Source organism: Narcine bancroftii, chromosome 2, assembly GCF_036971445.1.
Source record: "Narcine bancroftii isolate sNarBan1 chromosome 2, sNarBan1.hap1, whole genome shotgun sequence".
NCBI classification, from domain to species: Eukaryota; Metazoa; Chordata; class Chondrichthyes; order Torpediniformes; family Narcinidae; genus Narcine; species Narcine bancroftii.
Genome location: NC_091470.1, coordinates 242,832,025 through 242,847,357, shown reverse-complemented (window position 1 = coordinate 242,847,357; position 15,333 = coordinate 242,832,025). Strand labels below are relative to the sequence as shown.

The following is a 15,333-nucleotide window of genomic DNA, read 5'->3' as shown; positions in this document are numbered from 1 at the left end:
TCAACGCTTGTGTGTGCAACCCTGAGCCAGAAGGTTGTCGGTTTAAACTTTACTCCAAAGCCTTGAGTAACAATTCCCATGCAGTTCTTAGGAATTGTTCACTGATGCTGTGTCATGGATCTATCTCACCTGTTCCTTGGAATTCTGTCGAACATCTTCACTACTACTTTGTCAGGAAATATTCGGGATGACAATCAAATGCAGACCTGACCCGAATCATCATGAAAAATAATAAACCAAAAAATGTCATCTTCCAGTATTATGAAAATTGTGTACCCATCTTTGAAACAACAGGATTTAATCAATTCTAAAAGAAATAATGGATTGAATGTAAAATTTAAATCAAAGAGTTGAATGAATCACAAAATAACTGAAAATTGAAAATAAGTATGCAAGAGACAGGGCCATAAGCAAAATTTGGATGAAAATTGTTTGCTATGAATAATTTAACATACCCAGGTTAAATCATAAATTTAAAACAATTATTTCCAACTGGTTATTCATTCAATTAACATTGAAATTTGTCTTTATTAATAGTTTTGACCATCAGCAAAAGGAAAGAATTGCTTCACAACCTATGAAGGGTAGATATTATAATGTAAACACCCAGCCACTTCTCATGCAGTAAAGTTCAGCAAGCAGTGATGAACTGGATCACCGGTAAACAGTTTAATGCTGTTGGTTAAAGCATGATGATTGGACACATAACCTTTAAAATACACCTTGAACAAAATGACAAGGGGTGTGAGATCAATTGCTCATTCAAAAACCAGCCCCTGCAACAACAAAGTCACACTGGAATACTTTATTAATGTATCAACAGATTATATGCTCAAATCTTGGGGTTGCTTTGAATCCATAGTCAGGGTTAACCATGTGAAAAATTGAATGTTAAAAAGATTTTGTCTTCTTGAAAGCTGTTGTCCCTGACTAAGACTCCCTGAGGATAACACAGTGTTGGAGCTTGTGCAAATGAATATTAATAGTGCTTTTGATGGATGAAAGTGTCTTCCAACTGTGCTCCTTATTCTGCATTCCACATTCTGATTAATCCTGAAGAGCTTTTGCATAGATCAGTTGACTAGGATCACGCTAGCCACATCTCAAGCCTGGTGAGAAATCTTTCCTCCCCTGTGACATTTCCTGACTCACACTTTTCCTTTTGATGTCTTCACCTATGAAAGCTGGATGCTGGTATCACAGGGGGAACCGTAGATTTGCCCAACCAAAGCCTGCTTGATACAGTGGTAAGTCATGTTTCATCTGTTACACTTTTATTCTATAATCTCACGGTCAGTAATCTTACCTGCAAGGTTTTTTTTTTGCCAGTGTGGAGGGTGCCTAAAAGAACATAGTAATGGCATAAAATCACAAATTATTGGGTAAACTGAGTATATCGGGCAGCATCAATGCAAAGAGGGAGAGGAAAATGTTCCTGTTTCAGGTTGAAGAATCTTCATTAGAACTGGGAAGAGTAAAAATATTTGGTTTTAATTTGCAGAGAGGGTTATGGGGAGGGATGAATAGGATAGAAAAGGCTCTCAATGGAAAGGTGAAGTCAGGGTTGCTGTGTGGATTAGCTGTAAACAGGTTGTCTATAGGTTAATGGAGAGCAGTGAGGGCAGAGGAGGGAATCTGAACAAAGCAACACAGAGCACCTATGGCATAAGGAATACTTAAAGTGGTATGTGAGTGGAAAGAAAAAGGTTGAGAACAACTGCTTTACTCCAATGAGTTTACTTGCCATTAACCACCAATGCCTGAATATTGTCCAGGTCCTTAGTGTCACAGAAGATGTAATGTACGGTAAAGGTTTAGCACTGATTAATGGCTCCTTTACTTATATTTTTTTATTTTTAAATTAAATTTAGACATACAGCAGGGTAACAATCCCTTTTGGCCCACAAGCCCTGTACTGCCCAAATGTCCCAATTAACCTACAGCATCTGTACGTTTTGAAGGGTGGGAGGAAACTGGAGCACTTGGAGGATACCCACACAGACATGGAGAGAACATACTAACTCATTACGGACAGTGCTAGATTAGAACCCTGGTCATTAGTGCTTTAATAGTGTTGTGCTAACCGCATCTCTAACCGTGCAGCTGTTTGTGAGGATTAAATCATTCAAAATCTATGGTCATTGAATCCAATTCTAAGAGTTCAAGACATTTCCATGGAGGAAAAAAAAAACACATATCACTGATCCTTGCTGAGAAGAAGAATTCTACAATTTAGATTACAGAATATTAATTTATCTTCATTTTTTGTGGTGTTTTGAGTTATTGAATTTCCTCCAAGCACTAATGTAGCCATATTCCCCTACTCTCAAAAGATTGATGCTGAAGCCACTGTTGCCGAGGAGTCCAAAGCTGCAGAAGCTGGCACAGAGCCACCCCAGGTTACTCTCTCTGCTGAGCCCAGTACAGCCATGGAGGAGGTTGAGGTGAGTCCCACTGTTTGAGTGCAGAATCAATTCACAAGCAGTAAGTGCTTACTTCATTCCATCATTGCAGCCATTTCCCTTTTATTGCCTGTGTAGAGGTGGTTTCCTGCTCCATCTAATGAGTATGTCATACCCCATTCTGACCATGATGTTGCCTATGATATTTCTCTCAGCACTAACTTCGCACCCTTACCTTTAACCCACCTCCTTCCATTTTCATTGAAAATGAACAAAACCTAAATATTCATTCATTGACAGAAACAATAAATATGAACTTTTTAATGATTGCACAAACATTAGTGATGGGCTTGTTGTTATTGATCTGATTTGTGTACAACCAAGCTATGTACTGCAATATAGTCATTTTTCCATTTGCTTTCACTGCACGTTCCAGTCCACGTGTGTGGCTGCCTGCCTGTATGTTTAAAGTATCTGTTGTTACAGAGTCCAGATTACCCCAAAAACCAGCACCAATAGATATGCACCACAACACAGAGTTACTTAAACAAAAGAAGTTTTTAATTAAAATTAAATAAGAAAACAGAATTAAACTCGAACTTATTACTTAACCTACTTACTTAACCTACCTAACTACTTAATTCCACCCCCCCCCCCCCCAGCATTAAGTGCAGATGTGTGTAATGTATAATGTATATTTTAGATTAGAAAAGTTCTTTGGATCACAGTCCAATCTCACTGGTTGCAGGCAATTCTTTTACTGTGCACAGAAGTTAGCATTAACAAAGTTCACCAGTCTTTGGTGCTTAACAGGCAAATGGTAACCACTCAGGAGGGTTCTTGCTGGTTTTCAGACAGAGATTCCTTTTCCAGGGCATCCACAACTGATTCCTTCTCAATCAGTCTTGCTGATGAAATTTTCCCCCTTCAGGGTTCTCCAGATGATCCTCTTTCTTTCAGGTCACCTTTCCCACTGCCAATCTCTTCCAAAGTTTGCCAGCTTGTCCTTCTGGAACTGATTTCTGTCTCCTCTATCTCTGTTTCACACCCTCCCTCTCTGAGATCAAAATTCTTCTGTTCTGCCTGCAAAGATCACAAATATTCTGTGTTTCAAAATGTGTGTGTGCAAGCTGCTCTAACAATTCCTCCCAAACCATCTCTAAATACTCTGTCGCACTGTTCAAATCAATTCATCTGCATGTATGTGTGCATGTGCAAATGTGTACATTATATCTGTGGGTATATGTATGTAAAATATTTATATTTATGCATAATTTGTGTACATAGTGTACATATGTATATTTCTGAGAGTATGTACATGCTATCAGAAAAGAAATAGTCCTTGTACTATGAATGTTTGTGAACGTTTACACTTCATGGTATCACTAATGGGTCAGTAGCCAATGGAAAGGGCAGTACTGACTAATTGTCTTCCTTTATATTTTATTTCCTTGCTCCTTTCTGGAAAAGAGACCAGCTTGAGTAATAGACTTTCTTACTGATGCATATTGGAGGTTAGAATTCTGAAGTATTGCAGGCATGAACCACATCTCACTGCAATGGTGTTGCAGAGATCGGGAAATATATAGTTTCACTTGCAGAGGACCAGACCCCAGCATCCCTTGGGTACATTCTCACATAGACCACTGTCCCATGGGCCCCCCTGACTCCAGAATCAGATCATTGGCATCTGGCTTCATCGTTTCCAAATGTACTGCTCATACTATAGCACTATGTACCAGACTGGGAATATACCTGATGGCTTAAATTTAATTTGAAAAAAAAAACTATTTTGTTAAAAAAAATTAGACATACTGCACGGTAACAGGCCATTTCGGCCCTCATGTCTGTGCCACCCAATTTACGTCCAATTCACCTAAACCCCCCGGTACATTTTGAATGGTGGAAAGAAACCAGAGCTCCCGGGCAAAACCCAAGCAGATTCAGAGAGAACATACAAACTCCTTACAATCAGTGCAGGATTCGGACCCTGGTCCCAATCGCTGGTGCTGTAACAGCATTGCGCTAACCGTTACGCCAAACGTGCTGCCTTAGTCTGTGCTCGGCGGTGCTTTTTCCAGGTATAACATCCGACAAACCAATTCATCGGGGTCATATCTAGTTATAGACTTTTTTTTCAGGGTAAGGGAATTCAAAACTAGAGGCCACACATTTAAGATGAGGGGAAAGATTTAAAAGAGACCTGAGGGGTATCTTCTTCATACAGAAAGTGGTGAGTATATGGAATGAGCTTCCTGAGGAAGTGATAGAAGTGGGGACAACGGTAATGTTCAAAAAATATTCATACAGGAACATGGATAGAAAGAGGTTGGAGGGATATGGGTCAAACACAGGCAAATGGGACATTGGGCTGAAGGGCCTGTTTGTGTTCTGTAGAGCACTTTGACTCTATGTTTTGATATTTTATATAATAGCATTTAAAATATGGGACTGGATTACATTCAAATGAAATAAATCTAATGCTTTTTTTTTCCTCCCCTGTTAAGGAGATGAAGGAGTTTGAAGTGGAAGAGCCAGCTGTGAGTGCTGAGACTGACGGCACTGAGGTAAATAAACAATGCTTCAATGACTGTGTCTAAATCTAGGCTTCTGCTCATTACAGTTAAATATCAAGCATCAAACCTCTTTCCTTTAATTAATCCTCCATAAATGGATCAGTTCAATTTACGTCAGAGATGCTTATTCATGAAAAAGGACCATGTAGTCACTGCCATGTTAATCATTTGGTATTTAAGAAAGAGATGTTCGTTTGAGCCACATTCATTCTGAGGTATGATTATACAATCTAATACGAGTTTGATTTTGTAAACCACTTGTATGATTTCTCTGTAAAATGTCAAGATCATTGGCTTTACCTACATAAGGATTCTTTTAAAAAAAATGTCCGCCCTCTGCATTTTGTCTGGAGTCATTTTATCTATCAGTGAGTTGGGGCAGAAGGCCCTTTGACAACCGTTTCACCAGGTAATCCACCCAGCCACAATGGCATCCTTTTGTGATGGAAGATTTCATAACTCTCAGCTTGAGAGTTCAAATTCAATGTCTTTCTGGAAATATCCCAGTTTTTATTCAATCTATCGCCAAACTGTTTTTGAATGAATTCTGATCTTTTGTTCCAAAATTAAATTCTTTGAAAAGAATTATTTGCTAATATTAGCATTTTTAATAATCTGAGCTCATATCCCTAGATTTTTTTTCACACTTTAATTATAATTACATTTCTAAGAACTTTTTTCTATATCTGCAACCATGTCTAAACCTGTAGCAGACCCCCTCCTAGCACGACTGATATTGGTAAGGATTTCCTTCCAACATAAACTCCTGATCTCATCATTTGGCCTTGCACCTCTACTCTACACCATGTCTGGTGATGACCAATGACTCATCTTTTATTTCTTTGGAAAATATTTAATCTAATTAAAACATGTTTCCTCATCCATTTATATTTATTTTTTGGTTATTTAAATCTCAAATACTGCATTGATTTCTGGATTGGTGCTGGAAGAAATAATGAGAAATCTGTTTTCCACAGTATTGACTGGGAGTATGTAGTTTTAAATTTTCACCTGGCATCAACTGACTGCAAGAGGGATAGATGGAGCTGAATTTGTCAGGTGTGTACCAGAGGGATTCCTGACATAGTATGTGGACCGGCTGATGAGAGGAGGGGCCATGGATCTGGTTCTGCAGAATGAACCTGGTCAGGTGGTGGACCTCTCAGTGGGGAGCATTTTGGTGAGAGTGACCACAACTTCCTTAGCTTCAACTTAGCTTCAACATGAAAAGGATAAAGGGGAAGTGCTTAACTGGGGAAGGGCTAATTATGAAGGGAGGAGGCAGGAACTAAAGAGAATAAATTGAAAACAGATGTTTAGGAGTGAAAGCACAGAAGTAATGTGAAGGAAGTTTAGGGACCACGAGCAGAAATCAAGATAAGTTTGTCCCACTGGATCAATGAAAAGATATAGGAAAAGGGAACTGTGACTGAAGAAACAGGTCAGGCAACAAATCAAGAGGAAGAAGGAAGCAGGAAACAGGAAGGGCTCTTGAGAAGTATATGGTAGTCCAGAAGGAGCTTAAGAAAGGTCTCAGGAGAGCTCAAAGAGGGCATGAGAAGGCCTCGGCATGTAGAATTAAGGAGAACCCCAAGATGTTCTGTGCGTATGTAAAGAAGAGAAGGATGAGACAAGAATGAAGGGAGGGAACAGAGGAGTTGGGGAGGTCCTAAATTAATATTTTGCTTCAGTGTTCACAAGAGAAAAGGACCTTGATCACAGAGAGGTGGAAAATGAACAGGCCTGTGTGCTGGACAATGTGGAGATTAAGGAAGCGGAAGTGTTTGGATCTTCTTAAAAACATCAAGATTGATATGTCCCCAGGGCCGGATGCAATGTACCCCAGGTTGCTGTGGGAAGTGAGAGACGAGATAGATGGGGCAGTAGCTATGATCTTTGAATCCTCTTTGGCTGCAGGGAAGGTGCTGGTGGATTAGTCAACGGCAAATGTAGTCCTCTTGTTTAAAAAAGATAACAAGGAGTATCCTGGGAATTATAAATTGGTGAATCTTATGTCAGTGGTATGTAAACTAATGGAGAAGATTCTTAAGGATAGGATCTATGACCATTTGGAGAAGTACAGTCTGCTCAAGGATAGTCAGCATGTCTTTGTGAAGGGAAGGTTGTGCCTCACAAGTCTAACTGAGTTTTTTTGAAGAGGTAACAAAAGAAATTGATGAGGTTAGGGCAGAATATGTGGTCTACATGGATTTTAGCATGGCATTTGACAAGGTCCCCTACGACTCATCCAGAAAGACATGAGTCACAGGATCAGTGGAAAATTAGCCATATGGATAAAAAAATTGGCTTGTAGGAAGAAAGCAGAGAGTAGTAGTGGAAGGAAAGTATTCCTTCTGAAGGTTGGTGACTAGTGGAGTGCCGCAGGGATTTGTTCTTGGACCCCTGCTCTTTGAGATTTTTATAAATGACCTGGATGAAGAGGTGGAAGGATGGATCAGTATGTTTGCGGATGACATGAAGGTTGGAGGAGTTGTAGATGGACCTGAAGATTGTTGAAGGTAACAAGATGATAAAGACACGATGCAGAATTGGGCCAAAAATGGCAGATGGATTTTAATGTGGATAAGTGTGAGGTGATGCATTTTGGAAGGACAAACCAGAAGGCTGAGTACAGAGTTATAGTAGGTTACTTAAGCGTGTGGATCAACAGAGGGACCTTGGGGTACAAATCCATACATCCCTCAAGGTTGCCACACAAGTTGATAGGATAGTTCAGAAGGCCTATGGGATGCTTGGAATCATTAATAGAGGCATTGAATTCAGGAATAGAGAGGTCACATTACAATTCTACACATTTTTAGTAAGACCATACTTAGAATATTGTGTTCAGTTCTGGTCACCTCATTCTAGGAAGGATGTGGAATCTATGGAGAGAGTGCAGAAGAGATTTACTAGGATGTTGCCTGGATTTGAAAATGTCTTATGAGGCAAGGTTAGCAGACCTGGACTTTTCTCTTTGGAGTGTAGAAGGATGAGAGGAGATGATAGAGGTCTACAAGATTATGAGAAGTGGACAGCCAGCACCTGTTTCTTAGGGCAGGATCCGCAAACACCAGAGGATATGTGTACATCTTTAAGGGAGGGAAGTTTAGTGGAGACATCAGTAGTAAGGCTTTCCCACAGAGAGTTGTGGGTGCCTGGAATGCCTTGCTGGGGACGATGGCCTTTAAGAGACTCTTAAACAGATGCATGAATGAAAGAAAAATAGAGAGTTATGGGGTAGGGAGGGTTTCGTACTTTCTTTAGGGATATATGGGTTGGCACAACATCGCGGGCTGAAGGGCCTGTACTGTGCTGTATTGTTCTATGTTAACCTAGTAATTTATTTTAACCAAAAATAGACTTTATTTACAATAAATTATTTACAAAAGGAAAACCATTCAGTCTTTTCCCATCCGAGTTTCACGTCCATGCATCACTGTACATTGTAACATTCATTTATATTTACACAATTATGACCACTGTGGTGCCTTTTCATTACTTCCTCTCTGTTGTTTGATGGACTTCCCTTGTTTGAGGGGAGGTAACAGAAGGACACTAGACTATGGTCCTTCCCCAATGTCCTTGTGTTAGGTGTGCCAAGCATCAGTGCGTCCTGCAGCCTGGAATGTGCCAATTGGCAGCATTCCTGCATCAACATCTGCATTTGCTGAAAGACCAACAGGTTTCAGGCAGATCAAAGTGCATCTTTCTCCAAGTTGGTATTCCAGCATGTCCTGGGTAAACTTGTACCTCTCACTTTGTTCGTTTTAGATTGGTCACAGTGTTTGAGCTACCGAAAGAAAATAGACACCCACACCAAGAGCAGTTCAGTTTATACAAATCTTTATTACAAATTCAAAAGCTGATTTCAAACTACAATATGCAAGCCCTTCCCAATTAAACTTATCAACACCTGGACTGGTCCCAACTGCCGAAGCAAGGCAATGACCGCACACTTGTAGTAAGTTGTCGGGGCGCCGGTAGCAGCTTCTCCACCTCCCCCGACTGGGACGTTAGCTGGACTCTAGAAGTTCTTCTTCTTGCTGAGAGACGTTTCCACCCCTCAGAGTCTCCACTTCAGCAGTGGGACCATGGCTTATATTACCCAAAAAATTGTTTACTCATAGCTTATCTCTTTGAATAGATGATTTAATTATCTTCATGGTCTCCTGACAGTCTGCGACCAACAAAAGATAACTGTATCTCTGGGCCTCATGGTGGAATTTAGATGTGTCTACTAATTCATATGCATCCTGGGCCTCATGGTGTAAATTAGATTATGTCTTCCTATTCAACTGCATCCCTAGGCCCCATGGTGGAATTTAGATTATGTTTTCTGATGCAACTGCATCCCTTCTTGCATAAGCTGGTCTAAATCCTCCATTACACAGCATTTCTGGATGTCTGTCTCTGTGTGTGTCCCCAGGAACAGCCCGTAAACAGAGACAAGGACCTTTGAATCCTTCTCCACATACTCTTAGCAAATCTGCATTTTATAAAGAGATTGTTGACTGTCTCCACTCTCTGCAGTCTTCTTGGGGACAATGTGCATTGTGGGTGATGTTCCGATTGTACTGAAAAGATTTGACTGGGAGGGCTCATCTCATCACCAGCCAGGCCAAGTCCTGGTGTATTTTGTGAGCACTGATGATGAGGCATTCTGCCAGATGACCTGGATGGTCTGCTCCAGGAACCACCCCACCATGATCATCAAGTCCTCATCTCTCAGTGTCTGCAGGTTATTTCATGCTGACCACTGCCTGAAGGCCTGTGGCCAAATGTGTTTGGAAAAAACCTTTCCTTGAAGGATACATGTTGTGGCAAAGTCCAGCTGACTGGGACATTGTGCGGCAATGGGGCCAGGCCTATCCTTCGCAACTCCTGGGACAAATAGAACCTCAGTCCTCAATTTGGTTCCATGCACAGCCTGATGCAGCCACACACAAAGGTCGTCATCAGGATGAGGGCCACATTGGGTATGCCTTGTCCCTGTGGTCTGATGATTTGTACATGGTGACCCTTCAGACCCTTTCCATCTTGGGTCCCCATATGAACTGGAAGACTGCTCTAGTGAACTCCAGGGCAGAGGTGCAGGAGATGGGCTACACCTGTATCAGCTACAGCAGTACCAGGAGCACCTCACATCTGATGACCAAGTTCTTCTTCCCTATTATTGAGAGGCAGCACCGTGCCCACAGATCCAATTTCTGATGGATGTTTGCAATCTGCTCCAGCCAATTTTTGCTCCACATCTTGGCCCCTCCAAACAAGATCACCAACACTTTCAGCTGTTGAAGGGGATGGTGGACCGGTCAGGCCAGTTACCGAAGTGCATTGCCGTGCTCTTCTTCCTGTTTACCCTAGCAGATTCAAAATGGGCGCAGATCCTGATCGATCTGTGGACCAATTGTGTGGTCAGAACAGAAGATGGCGACGTCATCTTTGACTTGAATGCCTCTAGTGCCTAGCAATGTGACTCCTCTTATGCCCTCATTCTTCTTGATGGATTCAGCAAAGGAATCTATACAACACACAAATAAGACAGGAGAGAGTGGCAACACTGCCTGACTCCGGACTTGAATGGGAAGCTATTTGTTTTCTACCCATTGATTGAAGGTACTTTCTTTTTTTTTTTTTTTTTAAATTTTTTTATTTTTCACACCATAAATCACATTAGCCATGATATACACAATTTCTTTTTCACACATATACAGTGACTTTTTCTCCCCCCCCCCCCCCCCTTTCCTCCCAAACCACCCCCCCACCCCCCCTCTCATCCATTTTAGGTATACAATCTAGGTTGCATTAATCCAGTCAGACAATGTTGTCATTCAACAAAATTACACCAGAAATTCTACTGAGTCCATTCTTTTCTTTCCTTCTCCTTCCATCAACTTAGGTAATGTTTGTCCCCGGTAGGTTTTCGCTATTGTATTTAATGTAAGGCTCCTATACTTGTTCGAATATTTCAATATTATTTCTTAACCAATATGTTATTTTTTCTAATGGAATACATTTATTCATTTAAATTTGGTAGTTTATTCCTTTTAATTTGGTTATGTATTCCATTAATATTTAAAGACATATAGTTCAGCGTAGCCCTTTTATATTTTGTTTATCTTCTCTTTCCGTTTTTCCATCATTACCTTTCCTCCTTTTCCATTTCTGTTTTCTTATTTTCAACTCTTTATAAGACAACATTCCTACAACATCCAACATTTTCCTTATTCTCCTATTTCTATCTTATTTATCCCCAATCTCCCATTCACCTCCTGAGTTGTCCTTTATCCCTTGTCGGACAACCACATCTCCCCTCTCCATTTGGATTTGCGAATCCACTCGCAAGCGTCAACTGATTTTGCAGTGACCGCTATTTCCCCCCACCCCGCCTCCCCCAGAAAAGATTTCACTTTTCATATGTCACAAAGGTCACTCTTTTAATTCCCTCCTTATTCTCTCTATTCCATTACCTTCCCTTATTAATTCTTGTCTATACTATCTATATTTTCCTCTAAGTACAGATACATTCACGTATGCTCCTTGTCTCTATTCACTCTTATACCTCTTTACCCGCATACATATCAATCGTGATCATTTTTACTCTCATTACCCGTCTTCATCCCTCAGTCTATTTTTGTCTTTACCCACATACATATCAATTGTGATCATTTTAACTCTCATTACCCGTCTTCCTCCCTCAGTCTATTTTTGTAATTGTTCTGCAAATTTTTGTGCTTCTTCTGGATCCGAGAATAGTCTGTTTTGTTGTCCTGGAATAAATATTTTCAATACCGCTGGATGCTTTAGTATAAATTTATACCCTTTCTTCCATAAAATCGCCTTTGCTGTATTGAACTCTTTTCTCTTCTTTAGGAGTTCAAAACTTATATCTGGATAAATGAAGATTTTTTGCCCTTTATACTCCAGTGGTTTGTTGCCCTCTCTTACTTTTTCCATTGTCTTCTCCAGTACCTTTTCTCTTGTAGTATATCTTAGGAATTTTACTACAATAGATCTTGGTTTTTGTTGTGGTTGTGGTTTAGAGGCCAATACTCTATGTGCCCTTTCTATTTCCAATTCTTGCAGTTCTGGACATCCTAGGGTCTTAGGGATCCACTCTTTTATAAACTCCCTCATATTCTTGCCTTCTTCATCTTCCTTAAGGCCCACTATCTTTATGTTATTTCTTCTGTTATGGTTTTCCATTGTATCTATTTTTTGAGCTAGTAGTTCTTGTGTCTCTTTAGTTTTTTTATTAGATTTCTCCAATTTCTTTTTTAAGTCTTCTACCTCCATTTCTGCTGCTACTGCCCGCTCTTCCATCTTGTCCATTTTTTTTCCCATTTCTGTTAAGGTCATCTCCATTTTATTCATTTTCTCTTCTGTGTTGTTTATTCTTTTTCTTAAATCCTTAAATTCCTGTGTTTGCCATTCTTTAAATGACTCCATGTATCCTTTAATAAGAGCAAGTATATCCTTTACCTTGCCTTTCTTTTCTTCTTCTATTTCCCCATACTCTTCCTCTTCTTCTTCCTCTGGGTTGACCATCTGTTGTTTCTTTGTTGCCCTTTCCGCCTCTTCTTTCTTGTTTCTATTGTCTTCTGTGGTCTCTTCTTGCTGCAGGTGTTCTGCAGCTGTCGTTGCCGGCTGTGGAGATCGACTCCCCAGCTGGTCCCCCCTCCCGTCGGTGTGTTTTTTATCATTCGCATCGCGCATGCGCGAAACTTCGCGCATGCGCGGTTGCGCACTTTTACTCGGCTCTGCGAGCCATTTTTGTAGTCCATTATTTACCGACCTGAGGGAGCGGGTTTCTCTCTCCGCAGCGGGCCTCTTCGGACAGGTAAGGCCTTCACCTTTTTCCTCCTTTGTCTTCTCTTCCTCTCTTCTTACCGTTGCTTTCGACTTTTCTTTTTTTGTCGCCATCTTCTTTCCACCTTTATACTCACTTTTCTGTAACTTTTATTTCTGTGCCTTTGTGTTTTCTCTTGTTTTTCCCGACTTTTCTGGAGAGGGCTGGAGTTCACCGTCCGGCCACTACTCCATCGCGTGACTCCTCGATTGAAGGTACTTTCAATGTCAGGATGGTGTGTGACTTAGCTTCAAAGCAGTGACTCTTTATCCTTTAAGATGGTGGATTTGGAAGTTTTGGTGATATTGCCAAGAATACCTTGCCAGATTGGTCTAAGGCCTGATGTGGATGTAACATAGAGCAGTAAGTGATCAAGGGAGCAAAGTTTTAACCTATGAATGCAGGAGTCAGAAGCAGTTAAGTCCATTTGAACTACATTTAATTAAGTAAGAAACATTCTTTAATCCACAATCTAATCTTAGTTAAATCCAATAGATCTTCGTAAATGGTACATTCAAACAGTGAGAGGTTCTCACAGCCATATTCTCTTTGGTGTTTTTGTAAATAATTCAAATCATTATTGTATTATTTCATTGCTATACTTTGCAACAATAAGATAGCTTGAAGAATACGGATCATATAAATTCTGCTTTTCTAAAGCAGATGAAAAGGAAGTCTAAATTTTAGATTATTTAATAAACAATTGAAAAGAAGATTATTATGAGTGCTTGTGCATAGCCAGAAACCATTTCCGATGCATGGTATGTAATGTTAACAAAGAATGAAACAGGGATTTGGCTAGTGGAAAAAGCTACCAAAGCAGATCTGATGAGCGATGAACTTTTTATAAATGTGATATTCTACAATTCTCTGATCAGGTTCAACAAATTCCTGGTTTTATTCCCCTTAAAGGAAATTAAAGAGTCTGAGGTGTTGAAGGCAACTGCAAATTCTGAAACTGAAAACACTGAGGTACGTATATATTGCCTCAGGTCCAGGCTAAATTTAATACATTTTATATCATCTATTTATTGCGGGTAACTCATCCCCATTCACCACATACATCCTGTATCTGAATCTGAAGCCATCTGCAATTGTACATTGGTTATACCTTGTGAGCAATCACCTGCAGTGGTTTGCTCAGTGCAATCATAAAACCAGCGCTGTTTTTAAAATCATAAGGCACGATTCCAAGAAGGAAAATCCAATCGGGTCCACTGATTTCTGGAGAGGGGTTTCTATTAATTTGAGTTCCCGATGTAACTTCTCAATGTTTTAATAAAAAGTTGCTAATGCAAAAATGCAGAGCTTTCCCAGAAAAATACTTGCAAAACATGCAGCAAAACTATGTAGCTCACCAATTTTCTTTTTTATTCCTAGCCATTTAAAGCACGGGTTTTTAATTCCCTCATCATTCCTACTTACTCACACAAAAGGCAAAGACGTGACATCGGCAGAAATTGCCTGGCGCCCCTTACCGTCAGAAAAAACGAAGCAAAAGAGAATTCCCCAGAGTCACTGAATGTCTGTGGATTCACTTCCAGTGTTACTGCAGCCACACAGTCTTCAGTCCAAACCATGAACAACCCGAGCTCCAGATCCAGCTCTGACACAATCAGGAAAATTTCAGCACCTCTTGCATCCGAGCTCCAATACCTAGTATCCTTCAGCCAGTCTCGAGCAGGTCTCCAGCCATCTTCAGCCTGGTGTGAGTCCTTTGACCGTAGTCACCAGCAGCCCACAGCCAGCATGGATTCCACGCCTTGTCACCAGCAGCCCGCCACCTGGGTGTTCTTCAGCCACAGAACCTCTCACTGGTCTGCCACTGTGGTCACTGTCCCTTTGGGTTGTCTTCTCTGCCTTTCCTTCTCAAATGGTGGGGAGGGGGGGGGGGGTTCTCCTCATTTTCTGCTGCCCTGTGCCAGTCCTCTGCTTCTCCTGAGTGAACTATTCAAGGTAGCTGCCAAACACAGGTGCTGATATCTTGGGCCCAGACCCCACGATTGCAGGATTTTAAAATAACCACTGTTGGCTCCTTTAATGGGCCATTTAAGGCCTATTTGGAACCATCAGTAGTTGGACTGGGTGGTAGAACCCAGAACAGAGAATAGGAGTTTGCTCTATGATGCATCATCAATTACTCAGTCAGGTTGAGAAATCAATAGGATTTTATTCACTAAAGAACAAAGACACATCCATAATGCTCGACTCTCCTGAACTGAAGAGGGGCTGTGGAACAGTCACCTTTATTCAGGAGGCTGTGGGAGGGGCCACAGGTACAGCCAGCCAATAGGTGTGCCTGACTAGACAAATACATGCATCAGTGGTTTACCACATTCACCCCTCCTTTTTAAAGAGTCTAGCAGGGTGAAGTGGCACTTACAAAGTCACAAATTAAGTCTCTCAGGTCATCTGGTCATTCGTTGGCACCGTTGTATTACCAGTTGTGACTGTGGTGCAGTGACGAGGTCCTGAATGGTCTCCAGCACCTATATGTGCTCAT

The 15,333-nt window shown here is 40.9% G+C and overlaps 1 protein-coding gene across 5 annotated transcripts in view; it reads left to right on the top strand.

The window, feature by feature from the left end:
* The window catches only part of amph (amphiphysin), a 202,642-nt gene that overhangs the window by 149,315 nt on the left and 37,994 nt on the right, over positions 1-15,333 (top strand). For all 5 annotated transcript variants that reach the window (XR_011352088.1, XM_069920633.1, XM_069920635.1 and 2 more), the window contains 4 exons: positions 1,185-1,247; positions 2,334-2,444; positions 4,910-4,969; positions 13,743-13,802. Coding sequence is in view for 4 of the 5 variants with exons in the window: in XM_069920633.1 (XP_069776734.1) it covers positions 1,185-1,247; positions 2,334-2,444; positions 4,910-4,969; positions 13,743-13,802 (294 nt within the window). In the remaining variant the exon portion in view is untranslated. The remainder of the gene's footprint in view (positions 1-1,184; positions 1,248-2,333; positions 2,445-4,909; positions 4,970-13,742; positions 13,803-15,333) is intronic.